Source organism: Hesperophylax consimilis, chromosome 19, assembly GCF_061612785.1.
Source record: "Hesperophylax consimilis isolate HC1 chromosome 19, BYU_Hcon_1.0, whole genome shotgun sequence".
Taxonomy (NCBI): domain Eukaryota; kingdom Metazoa; phylum Arthropoda; class Insecta; order Trichoptera; family Limnephilidae; genus Hesperophylax; species Hesperophylax consimilis.
In genome coordinates, this window is record NC_142854.1 from 20,238,692 (window position 1) to 20,253,509 (window position 14,818).

The 14,818-nt window shown below is 34.1% G+C and overlaps 1 protein-coding gene across 1 annotated transcript; it reads right to left on the minus strand.

Annotated features, from left to right (window-relative positions):
* Window positions 1–1,025: 1,025 nt before the first annotated feature.
* Window positions 1,026–14,647, minus strand: LOC149414967 (astacin-like). Its single transcript, XM_089642891.1, has 6 exons — window positions 14,506–14,647; window positions 10,364–10,555; window positions 8,945–9,051; window positions 7,962–8,166; window positions 3,631–3,767; window positions 1,026–1,257 (listed from the first exon to the last, which is right to left on the minus strand). The coding sequence occupies exons 1-6, from the start codon at window positions 14,636–14,638 to the stop codon at window positions 1,177–1,179; spliced, it is 855 nt and encodes a 284-aa protein (XP_089499017.1). The 5' UTR covers window positions 14,639–14,647; the 3' UTR covers window positions 1,026–1,176.
* Window positions 14,648–14,818: the final 171 nt, after the last annotated feature.

Sequence of the window (14,818 nt, forward strand, 5' to 3'; positions counted from 1 at the left end):
GATAGAAAGCGTATTTTGGAATTTCTAATAGATAATTATCTATTACAAAGCAGTAGATAATAATTGGACTATTGGTTTTAGTAGTAGTTCAACTGTCAAAAAGTGTTACTTGTACGGTTTGCGTGTATCGTATTTTTGTTAATTATTATAAAAATGGTGAGTTTTGAAAATTTGACGCACATACAAGCGAACGAAGACATGGAACAGGCCGAATATTTAACTGAAAGGCCACCAAGAAATTTTTTTTCAAGAAATGATGTATTTAGTCTGAGTAATGAACTGTTCATAAAAAATTTTCGACTATCTAAACAATTGGTGCTCAAATTAATTGATCTATTGTCGCCTTTGATGAAAGAACCGTATAAAATCAAGTCTCTAGATGTTAAAACGAAGGTAAGAACGATTAATGATCCCCGTTATATGCAAACAAATCATTTTTTGTACTCAAATCAGTGATATGATAATAAAACTTTTTTTTTTCAGATTTTAATTGCGTTGAATTTTTTTGGCACAGGATCTTACCAACATTCTGTTGGGTCAAATTACTACTTCTTCAACGAACAACAAAGTGAATTGAAAATTGACAGTCGTAAACAGATGTATATAGAAAAATGTATCAAATCTATAGAGTTAAATACACGGGTTACCATATAAAAAAAATAAATTGGTACATTTTTATGTTGGTATTAATATCGGTTGTTTTACATTATCTACGACGGTCGAAAATACACATTTATCGAAACAGTAGATAATTTATCGTCCGCGATCCTCGCATGCGAGCAATTGTCTGCTGAAATGAAAATTGGGTCCATGATCGTTTCTACAACTCTTCCTTGAGCTTACTTAAACAGCGTGGCTGTGGATTGTCGAACCATTTTCTAAGCCTCTGTGTTTCCTCCCTCCTACAACAGATATCCTCCAGATGGCATTCCCAAAGATGTGTCGAGTTGATGTTAAGAAAAACAAAATAGTTAATGTTTTATTGTAGTTCATGGTTAGGTTAGGTAAGTTTTGAATAATACAACTTTTTGTGTTCGTTCGTTTTATTGTCAGAATGACGATGTTCAGATGTTTTGTTTAGAGAATAATGACTAAAGAGGAATATAATATTTACAATTTAGTATCAGGTGCGTTGAAAAATGACAGTATTGGTTGAAATGGATTCATTGAAATTAATTAGCACTTGTACTGAGACTTCAACTTGGAGATGTCGCCAGCGCTCATGCCGACACGCTGTCCAATGGTTGCTGTAGTAGACTGGAAAAAAATTAAAACAGATTAACGATCTTACTAATAAACGCGTTTTAAATTTCATACAATGATAAACAACCGTTGACAAACATATATACAGGGTTTTCCAATAAGAGGTGTTATTTTTATATTCAATCGTAAAAGATCAATGGTTTCGTTGCTTGTGTGGCACGTAGCGCCGTCTTGTTGAAAGTAAACGTTGTCCATATCAATAACATCCAATTTCGGCCATAGAAAATCATTAATCATCTCTCGATAGCGCAATCCATTCACCGTAACTGTTGCTCCAGCCTCATTTTCGAAAAAGTAAGGTTCAATGACTCCGCCGTACCATAAACCGCACCAAACAGTCACACGTTCAGGATAAAGAGGCTTTTCAACAATAACTCTTGGGTTTTTCGAGTCCCAGATGCAACAATTTTGCTTGCTGACGAAGCCACCGAGGTGGAAATGAGCCTTATCACTCAATATGATTTGCATTTGATTCACTCAAGTGAATTTTAATAATTTCAATGCGTTGTTGAAGCGTGTATCGTTCCATTTTAATTCATTCGTCAAAAAATAACAGCTTCGAAAGTAACATCTACTGAAATAGCGGATTATTCAAAATAACATCTCTTATTGGAAAACCCTGTACATACATCCACAAATATAAAAATGTACGTTTCGTTGTTGGTACCCTATATACTCTAAAACTACTGGACGGATTTTGCTGAAAATTTCAAACTTTTATCTTAATAGTGCCATGAGAGTTTAGAGTGTAGATTTAATGACAGAAAAGTCGGAGACGCCCGAGGAAGACTTTAGCATTATCTCTACACTGGAATGATACGCAGGTCGAATTAAAGTCGAATAATTGGTGGAATAATTCGAGGACGCCCGAGTAAGGTATGGCACGACCAAGTGAAACAAATGCTTATTATAATACAATAATAGTATTTCGGAATTTGACTAATAAATGCATTCACAAGTCCCGGAGCAACGCTGGGTACACGTCAGCTAGAACACAATAAACGTTACAGAGAGAAGCTCTCAGTAAAATCATCGTTATTAATGCCAAAAAATATGCTTTGGATAAATTGAAGTTTTTCCTATCGTTTCGCTTTGATAGAATAAAAATAAAATTGTCAATTACTTTATTAAAAATATAAGCGCAAACTACTAAAAAATACATTTTTTCACTAGAAAAATAAGAAACAATTTAAAAAAAAAAATTAATCCCAATACATATTAATGATAGTTTCCTTTGATTCATTTTTATTTCTTTCTTATGAAATTATTCACAAAATAAACAAAAACAAAAATTGCTTTCTCACTTAAACCGCCTATTTCTATATTCTGTGTGCTGAGCGATTTTTATGCCTATCACCCACATTTTTGGTGATATAAGACACACTAAGAATAACCCTTCTTTGGCTTGTGTATTCCTCGTATAGAGTTAAATATAGAGTATCGTTTTAAAGATACATATTGCTTACACAGCGGAAGAGACATGTTCATCTGTGTTTTAGCGTTGACAACTCTCAAAGTCATTAGTTATACTCGAAATGTTTTTGGGATCAATTTTAAGAAATTTTTGTTTTGAACTTGAAATAAGTGGGGAGGGGAAGGATATGGGAAAGAGGAAGGTGAGGAAGTAATCGGCTATTCAGATCTGGTCACCAAACACGGCCAAAGCCATTTCAAGCGACGTTTCAATTCTGAATATTGGTTTGCAAATGCAAAAAAATGGATTTTTATAAACACGTGTTCTGACATCGTGACAATTCATTTTGTATTTTTCTAATAGTTTATCAGGAAACCTATTAATTCATTTATTAAGTGCTTAATTAGTTTTTAACCGGATAACGAATAATTTGAAGAGATTCTTAATAAATTTGTACGTTTTTTCCGTGCATATAAAACAAACGGTGACCGGACAAATCATCACAATGATAATTCATCACATCTTTAAAAAGTTACATAAAGTCATGGAAAGTGATGAAACAAACACTTTATTAACTGGGTTAAGTAGGTTATGTTAGGTAAGGTTAGGTTAAATTTTTTTTCATCGTTTCTATGACTTTATATCACTTTTTAAAAATGTGTTGAATTGTCACTGTGTTGAGTTATCATGGAACCAAAAGGTGACCGGATAACTCATCACAATGATAATTCATCACATCTTTAAAAAGTTATATAAAGTCATGGAAAGTGATGAAACAAACACTTTATTAACTGGGTTAAGTAGGTTATGTTAGGTTAGTTGAGTTATCATGGAACCAAAACAAACCCACGTTTGCGTTGTGCGGTTTGATTGTAGCTCGACATGTTTTCATGTTTATCTTTGTTTCTATTATCTATGCTTGTATAACATCTGTTAGTTACAAGTTAAGTTACCTGGAGAGGGACGATAGTCTTGCTGCCATCGATGCTGAATCCATATTCAGAGTAATGCATCACACTTCCATAGTCGTACAGCACGTTGAAGTTGGTAACCTGGGTTGTGGTGTACTTGTTGAAGTTGTTCTCGGTTCCTGAATAACATAAAAATACATTATTATCTATTTCTTTATGTTCCCCATTAACCTCATTGAATTTCATATACCTACGAGAGCTACTCGTTCCAAAATCATGTTTAAATGTAACTATAACAGTACTGAGCATTTCAAACATTCGCTTGCACCTAGATTACATGAAGTTAGTAATATATACGCAGATGTAGCGGATCTATTTAACTGCTCGAAATGTAGGCACAAGAAGGTTATAATAGAATATTATCATCTTAGTCCACTTATAAGTTTTTCATGTACTTGTATCTCTTACTTTTTTTATATTCGAGTCTTTGTTTTTAATATACTTTCAATAAATTAATTAATTTTACATCGATACAGGGTGTATCGGCACGTACCCGACAAACTTTAACCAGCTTTTCCTTGGCACATTTGGAGTAAAAAATGTTATGGGCACTTCGCTGTCCGGTAACATTTTTTTTCAATTAAAAACAAAAAATTATAAAAAAATCCACACTCCATCACTGTCATTGGCATTGTTTCTCGTGTTCAACAGCTGTTATTAGCAAGTGTGTCAAAAAGCGTCTTCGCTCTTTCATACACACTAAATAATAATAGTTAAAAAAGAGACGAATGGTGCCGTGCCATTTCGTTGTGATTGTAAAAGCGCGCCAATGTAGGTATGTACGTATATTATTCAACGAAACTTGAATAAAATATTGCCAGATGGGTTTTCAAACTGTGACAAAGGATAAAACAGTGGTGACATGTGATGAAAATATGAATGATAATTTTTTTATTAAAAAAAAAAATGTTACCGGACAGCAAAGTGCCCATAACATTTTTTACTCCAAATGTGCTAAGGAATAGCTGATTAAAGTTTGTCGGGTACGTGCCGATACACCCTGTAGAATATGGATAAGATAACAAATTTGAGGTAAATGTAAGTATAAAAATGTAATTGAAATATTCGTATTAGTCCGTAAATATGTCGATGGTTAATGCTGAATCGAGTCGCTCTTTTGATTGGCGAGTTCTGATAGGTAAGAGTTCTTTCCTTTGGAGAAAAAAAAATTCATGGGATCTGCCACGAGTATACTTGTTATGGTACCTCTTTCAAAATAGGTGGATTAAGGTTCCAGAGATTAAGTTTAAAAAACTGTTTATTGGTGGGCTCCCAGCTTCTTTATCAAAATTGCAAATTCGTAACTCGACTAGTCAACTAACGGCCGCTGTTCCCAATCCTACTGATCAACAGCCAAGCCGAAATTTTGGCTCAACACTGCTCAAGGGCACAACTACGCTATTTCCAACGGAAAGGTGACAACTGAGCAATCTACAAATTTAAGAAAGGCAAACTACTGGATTAAGCCTACCTCAGTAAATGACTAGTTATAAAAAGTGTCGACAGAATGAAAAATATTCGCGACGCCAAGACACGATGGCATTAAAGTCAAGCAAACACTTTATTTTTAACCTATTAATATGTTTATTTAAAAAAATATATATGCATTAATAATAAACACAATAATTAATTCGTAAATATTAATTTAACATTGAAAGTTTTGACTTTGATGTCATTTTATTGTCTATGAAAGTGGGCGGGGCCACTTAGGATAATCAATGGTAAAGCTGTTTGGAAACAGACGAATCGAATGTTATTGAACAAATTACTTGGCTGATCGGAGCCTGAGATTGATCCTTCGAAAAGTTGGGAACAACGGCCGTAAGAGTGCCAACTCGATCCACTAGGAATAAGGACGTATTTCAATGTCACCGTTCATAAACAAACTATAAAACAAACTCGACAATTACTCTCTTACATAGTTTAGCAAACGAATCTGAATGTATTATTATCTTAATGACTGTACAGTTGAGGATTGTTTTAAACGGAAGTGGCGCCATCTGTTATTTTCAAAAAGTTGAAGTTTTCAAACAGCGTTGGGTTTTTATCTGCTACTTTACAAATGATTTCGACAGTGTTAACATGAAAAATTCGATTTTTAAAACATGACTAAATAACTGGTCAGTGGCTGAGTTGGCATAACGTTTGGGTCGATTTTAAGGCGATGCCATACGTAGTAATGCAAAATCACGTGTTTTTGGTTTGAAAATTTGGTCGCCTAGAAATGTTTCAGATGCTTTAACTAAATACTGCGAGTAGAATACATCTTGGCCTTTGAAATAATCGAGTATTTTTCAGATAAGTCTATTTATAAGCCCAGAAAAAAATAATGTATAAGGCCTATGAAAACTGCTTTAAAGTTCAAAATCTCCTACTAACGAACCCATTTTCGGTTATGATTTTATTGTATAATGTGGAAAATTAGGTTATTTATAAAATGATCGAAAAAAAATTAAATATTTATGCCTGAACATCCACAAAATAAAATAAAAGGCACTTTTTGGCCATATTTTTTTCTTGCATTAATCAAAACAGGCGGATGGTGTTAAGCGGGAATTTTAACCTTATCGCCATCTACGTAAGGGCTGTTATTGATAGCGGCTCAATTTAAAATATTACACAACGTAGTACATCGCCTTAAACCGATATTCACGTGGAAGATGTTTCTGACGTCATAATAATCAAATTTTATGTAACATTCTCTATTATTGAATTTAGTTATTAAAAACTTGACAATATTTGAAAAACTCCTACCACAGTCATAATAAGCGTCAGATATTGGCTGTGCAATGATGCAATAATTATCTAGAAGATGAATTGAACCAATAACGCCCGACTTGGAACCAGACGCATTTGTTAATTCAGCTACTAGCTTATCTTATTCATTGAGAATGTTACTGATCAAAACATACCTACCCCAGATTAAAAAAAATAAAAACAAATATTTGTTTTATATTTACACTGTGTCATCTTGTCAAACGTAATAAATTGCAATTACTACTGTGGAATATGATTTGGTAAATATTGAACGAAATAATAATTTTCTCATTCCAAACTTTTAACACTTGCACACCATGCCACCCCTTCTTCACTCCGAACTTTTAATGTCGCGTGTACACTTGCGAGCTGAACCACGAACCACGAACCAAAGAAACGCACGAACCAACCGCAAACCGCCATTAGTGCACAAAGAAATCTTGCTGTTATAAATTAAAATATTGCTAATTTATTAAAAATCTGGTAACATTATTTGTATTCCTGTTAAAAACGGGACTGTAGGTTTTTGATGAATGAATCGACAGATTTCATAACAAACTATCAGTAAAACACAAACGTGTTATGAGGATGAGAACACGTATTCATAAAAATTCTAACATTATCGCATTTCGTCATTATATTTATCAGGATAAACGCAGCTGCATTAACAATTTATTCCGAATGACTAATATTTTATCAGAAAATGGTCTACCATCACGTTTTTAACCGGATTTTAATAAATCAGTCATACTATTGTTCTGAGTGTGGTTGATTCGTTCCTTTCCCGTGTTTCGTGGTTCAACTCGTGGTTCGGCTCGCGGTTTGACTCGCAAGTTTATACGTAGCATAACATCTGATCCGATCAATTGGTACCTATGTATTAATATATATTTAAGTGCTCGCTTTCGATTCAGGGCGAATTCGGAACCAATTTAGCTACTGCGTCTTCCTGCTGTAAAATTATTGAACTGAAATAATTTCCTCTTGTGACAAAATATATCAGAGAAGGATATTATTGAATATACGAGTATATGACATACTTCGCAACATGTAATAACAACTAATATTTCAAACTGACAAGTGTAGTGTTTTATTGCGTTACTTATATTTCATGTTTTTCATATTTCTTTTATTATCATAGCTGCAAGGCAATTATTCAAACAGGTAACTGGATAAATCACAACACTTTTGAAAGGTGTTTTGTGATAAAATTTGAGAGGTGGGAATGGATACTGCCACCCCGGAACCATTTATTGTGTGACCAACACCGCTGCCATTACTCACCCCAAGTTTAAAATTACGTTTTGTAAAGCAGGGGTGCCCGGGTACATGGGAGAAGGTTTGTCTCTCGACTCCGCCTTACGCCGCCATGGGAGGGATCTATCAAACGTCTGTCACTCTTGGACATACTGACCTCAGATTGCTACCGTACATCCTCTCCTTACCTCCATAAAGAATCTTCAGAGGTGACATAGACCCTGAGAGTATTTTTTTAAAGTCTATCTGTGTAGAGTTAATGTAAAAGAATAATAATGTGACAAAGAATTTGAACTGACCAGCCTGGATCTTGTCCCATACAATCCTGACGAAATCGTCTCTGTTGTGGGTGCTCTGCATGTGGTAGAATCCTAGGGCGTGCAGGAATTCGTGGATGATGGTTCCGTGGCGGAAGCACCCATTTCCAGGGGTGTTGGTCTGAAGGTTGAGGATCTGAGCTCCTCCGGTCATGCCGACGTTGGAGTAGCAGCCAGAGTTGCTGACCTGGAACGTGGACACAAACAAACGATCAGTTATGACAAAGTGGAAAGCAGAAGAAGCAGAGATCAGAAGAGAAGCTCCAGATCCATGGATAGGCAGGTACAGATACATTCATAACATGGTCAAACATTGTTTTATAATTTATGCCTCGTGGAACTCATTTACATAGCAACCAATTCTGCTTTTATCATTTCTCTGCCAGCTCCATGCTTCATTGCCAGACATCAGGGTTGGTATCTGTTGGGAAGTGAGTTAGCTAAGAGCTTCACAGATGCACTCATAGAGGGCAGTGCAAAGAACTTGTTTGGAAGTCCGCAAGATGGCAGCTAGTAGTCAGTAGTCGCTAGTGCCAGTTAGACTACTTCCAGACAAACTTGGTTTTGGCAGATCTCATTTAACCAGCTCCTAGTTAGGTCGACTATCGAGTCACTATTGGAATAAGCGAAGTATTGAATAAATCCATGATTTAACACAAAGAATTTATTATTTAAAATCTCCTTCCACAACGAGTTGGAGAATTGTTTGTGGGAACACAACAGTATCATAATTCCATTGCGCATTGCTAAACTCGCTACACTGGACATTAATTTGACAGAGACTACACAATAAGATCAGGTAAATCTCATTATCAAACTGCAGAACCTATACCTGGGATGTCCTGTAGGGATATATGCATTATTTCACCATATGGAGCAGACTAAGACTATCCAAGAACACGAAGAACGTGAATAATATGAATACTGTTGCTGCGTTAATGGAAAAGTACAAAAAAACAACTCACGACAACATTGACGTAATTGGCTTGGGTGGTCCTCTTTTGGAATGTGACGCAAGACGCGCTGGAGATTGCGGTGAGGGCGGCTTCCACTGCGGTCACTTGAGCAGAGGCTGAGAAAAAAATAAACATAATTTTCAAATTATGTACACAAATGGAAATACGCGGAGTGCAACAACTCTACAAATTCATACATTAGACCAGAGGTTCCCAAAGTGGTTTATATAGACCCCCAGGGGTCGATATCGGCTTGCTGGGGGTCTATGTCAGCGAGAAAAATAATTGGGGGTCCACGAGATTCAAATGGGGGTACATTTACCTCAAGTCAACATTTAGGAGTTCCGTAAATGACACAATAGACCTAACACAAAGATTGAGAAATTACTCATTTGATATTTGAATTTTTATATTTCGTAAAGTTGTTAATTGAGGTATATAAATAGAGTCTACGTTCCTTTTCTCGTCAGAATTAATATATTCAAGCAAAACATTGCACATTGGAAGCCGCGAATTTTCCTAGTTCCCCAACTTGTTTTTGAAAAACGTCCAGGGTAATAATGACGTTCAACATTTAAATGTACTTTACACAGACTTCAAAACTAAGTTTAAGGACATTTTGACTATCGAAATGGAACATTGAAGAATCGGAAAACATGTGACAAGAAGAAATGACCGGAATAAGCACTGACAAAGAACTTAAGGGGCAGTTCTGTAGGGCCAGCTACAGAAAAAAATTCACATTGCTTATCCTGCTTCATTTTCATTTGGTGTAATACCTCACAAGGGCGCCCCTGTCTGCACAATGTAAAGAAACAGCAACTATACCGCCACCAGGCTGTTGGGCAGGCAAGGGAAGGGAATATTTTTACTAAAAAAATAAATGATTATCTCATGGGACGTTAATAGTTTTAGGAAAATTCAATATTCGGCAGGCAGGGGTTCTACGGGGAAAAAAAGTTTGGGAACCTCTGCATAAGACAAACGCCAAATAAATTATTTACTAAATACTAAATTAGACTGCTCGAAACTCATGCAACTTATAAACATACATATACCCACAAGATCAACACTACACAATACACTTTTCCACCGAGGTGTACATAAGCGCAACTATATTACTAATTCTCCGATACAGAGGTTTTTCACTGTGGGAAATCAATACTTCGGTGATATTGATATGTTTAAAGGTGTACTTGGTGAATTTCGAATTTAATTATTCCAACTTTTGGTTGTCTTATGGTACACCTATTAGACCACGGTTTTTAAAATTTTTATTTCATGTATGTATTTTTGGTGTACTGTAGGTAATTTTATTGTTCTCGTGTCAAAATTATACTACATATACTTATGTGAAAGACTAATCAATTATTGGATCAATGGAGAACTAGAAGAACAAGATGAGAAGACAGCGTTTAGGTAACTTACTTAATCCGGTGGTGGTGTAGTAGAGAATCTTGTTGGTCCACAGCCTATTGGCGTTCAGGATGGCGTTCCTCTTGCCGGCATAGTCATCTATGAAGCTGTCAATCTGCTCGGGAGTCAGGACGATATCTCCCTCAAACTTCCCGCTCCTCTCCCACTCGTTCTGGAGCTCGGCCAGCTCGGGGGTCAGAGGTTCTGGAACACATTCATTATTATAATCAGTCAGTTAAACCAAATACTAATATATTCATCAAATTTTAATGAGGAAGTGGCCCATATACGACATAATTTATTTATTTATTAATTTTCGGGAAATCGACAGTTTACATTTATTTCAGTTTGTACATTAGTATTATATATGGCCAAAATAAAACAATTATCGATTTCCTCCTTGTGACTTTACCTTTACTGAGACAGCATAGTAAGGAATAAGTAAATTAAATTTATAAGAAAGGAATATGAAATCAAAAATTTATACAAAACAAAAATTTATATAAAACGAAAAATTTAGAAAACAATACATTTATAGCCATGGAGAGAGGTTGTAGATATAAATCAAATCTTAATAGAAATATAAACAATAGAGACATAAACATTATTCACAAACCATCAGAGAAATATTCTTTTATGGACCTCTTGTATTTTGTAAGTTCGCAACTGAAAATATCCACCTTGGATAATATGCTATTGTAATTTTAAATATATAACAGAACATGAGTAGTACTTTTACAGAACTTCAAAATTAACGTCGAAATTCGATGAATTTTTAAATTATGAGAAACAACTCGTCCTTATTTATAAAACAACTTGTGACATTTCCCATATGCTACACTAGCGCCTCCTAGCGGGACGAGTTTTGCGGGTTGATTTTCTTTCATATATTTTAATGGATTTAATTTGAAATAAAATGATGTTTAAAAATAAATCTATATTCGATTTTATTGCCTTTTTTCTCATACTACGTAAAACAATATTAATGTGGCTTTTTGGCCATTGTCGGAAGGAATGCAACACGCTACACTAGCGCCTCAAGCGGCCAGAGTTGCCATCCAACAAAGTAAACACTGCCAATATATTTCTGGAGTTGGACGTATTATTATTATTCTAGGGTATTTGTTTCAACCAACATTTTATCTTTCTGAGGAAAATATTCGATTGAATGTAATACATTTCTACATTATGCACCACGTTATTATTATTTTTTTGTAATGTTATATAGGAATAAAAAAATTACAGTGTATCTTTAAATGCAACTAAAGCATTTGTCGCGAGATGTTTGCTCTATTTCAAACGAGTCGTGTTTTATTTAATATTTTAACCATTTTCGCTCTAACGTTCGTGTTTACATAACTCCCTTTTAAACCATCTTTGAACGCTTACTACGGGGCCTTAATCTTCCTCATTACGCTTCCTCTTTACGGATCTAAACTCTTCTCTAACAATCATACATGGTTTTACCACACATACACCTCTGGGGTCTCAATTCTACAGCATTCAGTATTTTTTTTAATTAAATTTTTTTATTAGTTGCAATTGCAAAGTTTGTACATGATGTAGGTATCAAGTTTTTTTTTCACATTCCTCCTCACCATGGTTTGTAGTTTTTTAAACCTTTGTATTTAGTTTCAAATCTATTTTAATCCTTTCTCTGCTGCTATGAATGGTGAATTTAATTATTAATTTTATTTAAATAGGCAAATATCAAAATTATAAAGAAAATTGGAGTCGAGTTCAGACTTAGAAGAAATGAGATGTTGAATGGAGGGGAGGCAATTTTAGATAAGGCTTGATAGAAGAGAGGATATTTGTTTAGAGAGGGACAGCCAAAAAATATGTGATCTAAAGTTCCCACTTCTAGACTACAGAATCTACAATCTGGGGAGTCAACGACGTGAATTTTATAAAGGTGGGAAGGAACGGAACAATGTCCGATCCTCATTCGAAGAAGTGAGAAATTTCTTTTTTGGAAAAATGGGGGAAATATAGATCTTTGTATAGTTATATTATATATTTGTACAGCGCCCTTGAGGTGATTTTGTACAAAAACGGCGGTATACAGACAATCTAAAAAAATGCAACGAATTAACTAATTACAAATAATATACTAGATATTAGGAAACTATTCATTAAAAAGATCATCCAAATAAACTGCATAAAATCCTCACAATGCCACGTAACTCACCCACATAACACAAGGGCAAAATCACAGAATCAACTTCAAGTGCCAAAAATTAATTCAACCTTTTCCAAAAAGCACGAATCCTTCCTAGCCCCTTACATCTTCAACACCTTCCTAAAAGAAACCACTTACTGCAACACTCATAAGCACCCAAACAGTTTACACATTTCAACATATGGTTACTACATAAAAAAAGGGCATGCATCAGCACATTTCTAGCAATCCCTTCTTAGTCTAATTCTCATTCCTTATTTACAAACGTGTGTTATTTACATTTATAGTGATTTACTCTTTCTTATTAAAACTGCTTATGTTTTACGTATGCCTAGTTTATCAATACCTAATACTGTTGTTTAAACTATTTTTGATATGTTATTATTATGAGATTTAGACGCTACCATTTTGTAAATTTAAAGTTCCTACGAAATTCCTGTTTTTATGTAACTATATATGTATATAACTAAATATGGAATCCTCCATGTATATATTGATATATATTTGTATAAATGTTTGTGTAAATATGTGTAAGCAAATATATGTACCCGCCTCGGAACAGAAATCTTCTAGTGAGGCGGGTTACTTTCATATTTGTAATATTGATCATGTTATTGCAATAAACGCCCGGGTTGAAAATAAAACAATGTATTTGAGAGTATATATCATACTTGAATCTGTCGCAAATATAAGTAAAATTATATAGGCGAAGCTTAATGCCAAATCACTATTTTGATTAATTTTTATAACGAATTGGTGTACATTATGAATACTAAAAAATATGCTTTAGATAAATTGAAGGTTTTACTATCGCTTCGCTTGAGTAGAATACAATTAAAAAATAAATTACTCAACAAAAATATAAATGCTAACTACAAAAAAAAATATTTTTTTCAATAATAATGTATGAACGCATAAAGGAAACAACTTAAAAATACAGTATTATATCCAAGATTATCTGTGACAGTTTCACTTGATTAACTTTTTTGTTTTCTTATAAAATTATTTACAAAATAAATAAAAACCAGTTTTTTTGCTTGAAATCGAACGTTTCTAGACTCCGTTTGTCAAGCGATTTTAATGCATATTACCTACGATATAAGGTATACCAAAAATACACATTTTTGGCTTGTAGCTTCCTCTTAAAAACCCGGAAATCGAACAGGCGATCCGTGGATCTCGAGCCTTGGATATCGATCCCGAAGATTGTAACAGTTTGATTACGAAGGTCGACAAAACATTGTTATCAATAATGTTTGTCATAAAAGATTAAAAAACATTGGAAAAACCAATGATTGTTTTCAATGTGTAATCAATGTTATCGATACGTCAAAATTAAAATGGTCAATTTTATCTAAAGATTAATATGAAGGAATAGATCATTTATCTTTTTTTACTTTAACTCTACACAGCAGACCCCGAGAAATATAAGTAATAAATAATAAATAGAGGTCGGCATATCGTTCCACAGCCGAGCTGTTGAACTCTGTGAATTTTTTTATTGATTATTTTAATATGAAACAATAAAAAAGTGAGGTTGCCATAATTTTTATAATACATCTGTCTAGTAAATTTGAATTTTTATTTATTATCATTGATTTTAGTTTTGTGTTTAGACAAAAAAAAAACGGAAGATGAGCCATTTTAAAACTTTTTTTGTTTGATTTCAAAAATTGAATGCTTAACAATTTATATGTTTAATCATAATAATAAAATTTTAAAGCGTATTTTAATACCTTTACAAAATAACTTTTATTTTTTTGATAAGTTCAGAAATATTCCATTTATTCGGATTTTATTGAGAACCGGAAACACACAAAAATTCCTGAAGCTTGTATGGTTAGCAAATTTATGGAACAGCGTTTTCATAATCTCTATTTCAAATAAGGACAAGTCAATTAACCATTCTTTCAATGGCGTTCTAATATTTACCGGAGTAATAATTACTTATATTAAAAAAAAGCAGACATACCCTGGTACTTTCCATCCACAGACCTTTGCAGGAAAGCACTGAAGGACTCCACCTCCGTGTTGCTGCGGGTGACTCCTGCGCAGACGAAAGCGACTCCGAAGAGCAAAAATACGAGGGTTTGAAGACCAACCATTATGAAATCTGTAAAATTAAAAATATTATATTATCCAACAGTTGTCAATGATGAATACTTGGAGCAAGTTTGTGTATTTGGGAAGCATGTTTAAGAGGAGTGTGGCCTTTTTCATACAACAATTAATTTTTGATTTGAGGCCAACCAAACCAAACCGAATATTTTGATAAATCGAAACGT

Excerpts from the sequence above, each read along its gene's own strand:
- LOC149414967 (XM_089642891.1), bottom strand. The coding sequence starts at position 14,638 with ATGGTTGGTCTTCAAACCCTCGTATTTTTGCTCTTCGGAGTCGCTTTC. Across the intron at positions 10,556-14,505 it reads TGTGGATGGAAAGTACCAGG|AACCTCTGACCCCCGAGCTG; the intron begins GTATGTCTGCTT and ends AATGTGTTCCAG. Across the intron at positions 8,167-8,944 it reads CCAATTACGTCAATGTTGTC|GTCAGCAACTCTGGCTGCTA; the intron begins GTGAGTTGTTTT and ends TCCACGTTCCAG.